Source organism: Nicotiana attenuata, unplaced genomic scaffold, assembly GCF_001879085.1.
Source record: "Nicotiana attenuata strain UT unplaced genomic scaffold, NIATTr2, whole genome shotgun sequence".
Classification (NCBI taxonomy): Eukaryota; Viridiplantae; Streptophyta; class Magnoliopsida; order Solanales; family Solanaceae; genus Nicotiana; species Nicotiana attenuata.
Window position 1 is genome coordinate 70,207 of NW_017670863.1, and position 2,281 is coordinate 72,487.

Genomic DNA, 2,281 nt, shown 5'->3' on the forward strand with positions numbered 1-2,281 from the left:
AGTGGGCCGAAGGACGCGATAGAGGTTTCCGATCGGCGGATAGATTTTTTACCGAGAAGAGAGCTGATCGCGGCCGGAATAACAGATCATTGCAGGACAAGGAGATATCGAGTTCCCGAGATTCCTCCTATCCTGGTTTTCTGAATACAACTTCAACGTTAACGTAGTGGAGTTGGTGTCGTCTATGAGGAACATTCACGGTTCCCGAAATCAATGAGATCCGATCCCAGTCAGAGGGATCCTAATTTGTGGTGCGAATACCATGGGACCAATGGTCACCGGACTGGGGACTGCCGATATTTGCGCGAGGAGGTAGCGATTGCTGAAAACGGCCATCTTGGAGAATTCTTAAGTAATCGGGCTAAAAATAACTACGGCCGCAATCGTGATAACGCGGAACCTTCGAAAGCGGGAGAAGATCCTCTACGTTTGACGATCAACATGATTTTTGAGGGAAACGAGATTAATGGTGTGATATTTTCTACGGCAAAAAAGACGAAGGTGTCGGTAAACCACAGTAAGAGACTCCGTATTTCGTCGGAGAAAGATGCAAATGGACTACTGCTACCGCACAACAATGCTTTGGTAATCTCTTTAAATATCTTAGATTTTAAAATTAAACGCGTTTTGGTGGACCTAGGAAGTTCAGCCAATATTATCCAGTGGAGAGTGCTGGAGCAAGCCAAGCTGACCGGAAGTATTATTCCAGCCACAAACCTTCTCGCCGGGTTCAATCTGGCAAGCATGAAAACCCGAGGAGAGATCTTGCTGCCTACGAATGTCAAGGGAGTGATGAAGACGACCCTCTTCGAGGTAGTAGATGGCGATATCGGCTATAATATTATTCTGGGGAGACCGTGGTTGCACGAGATGAAGGCAGTGCCGTCAACATATCATCAATTACTGAAATTCCCCACTCCCGAGGGAATTAAACAAATAATAGGTGACCAACCGGCAGCAAGGGAGATGAACGCAATCTCAGTTTTCAGTAGCAAAGGGAAGGAGCATGTAACATAGCAATTACAGGAGCCGATGCCTGCTCCCAAGCCGAGCAAAGCCGACCAAAGGGAGGAGTCGTCAGAATCCTATCAGGCACCAAGATATTTTCAGGTGCCTGAAGAAATGGATGCAACAAAGTCTACAACGGAAGAACTTGAGAAAATTGCGTTGTTCGAAAAGTTCTTGGAGAGCAAGTTCCACTTGGGAACATGACTAAACTCCGAGCTCAGGTCTGAATTTATTGAATTTCTTAAATTTAATGTTGACTATTTTGCATGGTCGCATGTGGATATGACTATCCCGCAAGAAGTGGCCGTGCACAAATTAAGCTTGGATCCTAACATCCCTCTGTAAGGCAGAAAAAACGTCATATTGCCGAAGTCAGAAACAAATTCATCAAAGAAGATATAACTCGTTTACTTGATATTGGTTCAATCCAAGAGGTAAAGTATCCTGACTGGCTAGCTAACGTAGTAGTAGTTCCAAAGAAGAACAATATATTTTGCATGTGCGTAGACTATAAGCTTGGAGCACAAATTAAGCTTGGATCCTAACATCCCTCTGTAAGGCAAAAAAACGTCCTATTGCCGAGGTCAGAAACAAATTCATCAAAGAAGAGATAACTCGTTTACTTGATATTGTTTTAATCCAAGAGGTAAAGTATCCTGACTGGCTAGCTAACGTAGTAATAGTTCCAAAGAAGAACAATAAATTTTGCATGTGCGTAGACTATAAGGATTTAAATAAAGCGTGCCCAAAAGACTCGTTCCCAACTATACTCTCACTTTTCACTTAAGTTTAAAGATTATGGACATCAGATAACTCTTTCTTTCTCTCTTTTCTTTCTTTTTGGCTAAGATTCGAACTTAATTTTGAATCTTAGCCTTGCAAGTTATGACTTCCATTGAGTTTTTGTTTTTCTATCCTTCCCATGCTTCCTGAGTTCTTGTAATGCTATCTGTCATTACTGCTATTTTGGATTAATTATTGGTTAATGGTTTTTAATAGACGTTATTTTAGATTTTCAATGCTTGTTGTGATAAAACTCTCAGGTAAATATGAACAATTAAGTCACCGGATAACCATTTGTGATTTGCTGCCTTGGATCATTGATGACTGCATATGAGAGTTACTGATTTCTATTCAATTCATTCTATTTCGGAAACAGTAATGGTGGTCCTTAAATTTGCTTTAGTTTGATTTTGGTCTTTGTGTTATTTTTCACTAGCACATTTGAACTTCAATTAAAAAATATGTGCAATTTAGTCACCTAGTGAAGCTA

At 41.0% G+C, this 2,281-nt stretch overlaps 1 protein-coding gene across 1 annotated transcript; it reads left to right on the top strand.

The window, feature by feature from the left end:
* Positions 1-213: 213 nt before the first annotated feature.
* On the top strand, positions 214-1,017 carry LOC109243993. The gene has a single exon (XM_019411015.1). It carries the CDS (start codon positions 214-216, stop codon positions 1,015-1,017), a length of 804 nt encoding a protein of 267 aa, XP_019266560.1.
* The last annotated feature ends 1,264 nt before the right edge of the window (positions 1,018-2,281 follow it).

Coding starts and splice junctions, on each gene's coding strand:
- LOC109243993 (XM_019411015.1), top strand. CDS start 214: ATGAGATCCGATCCCAGTCAGAGGGATCCTAATTTGTGGTGCGAATAC.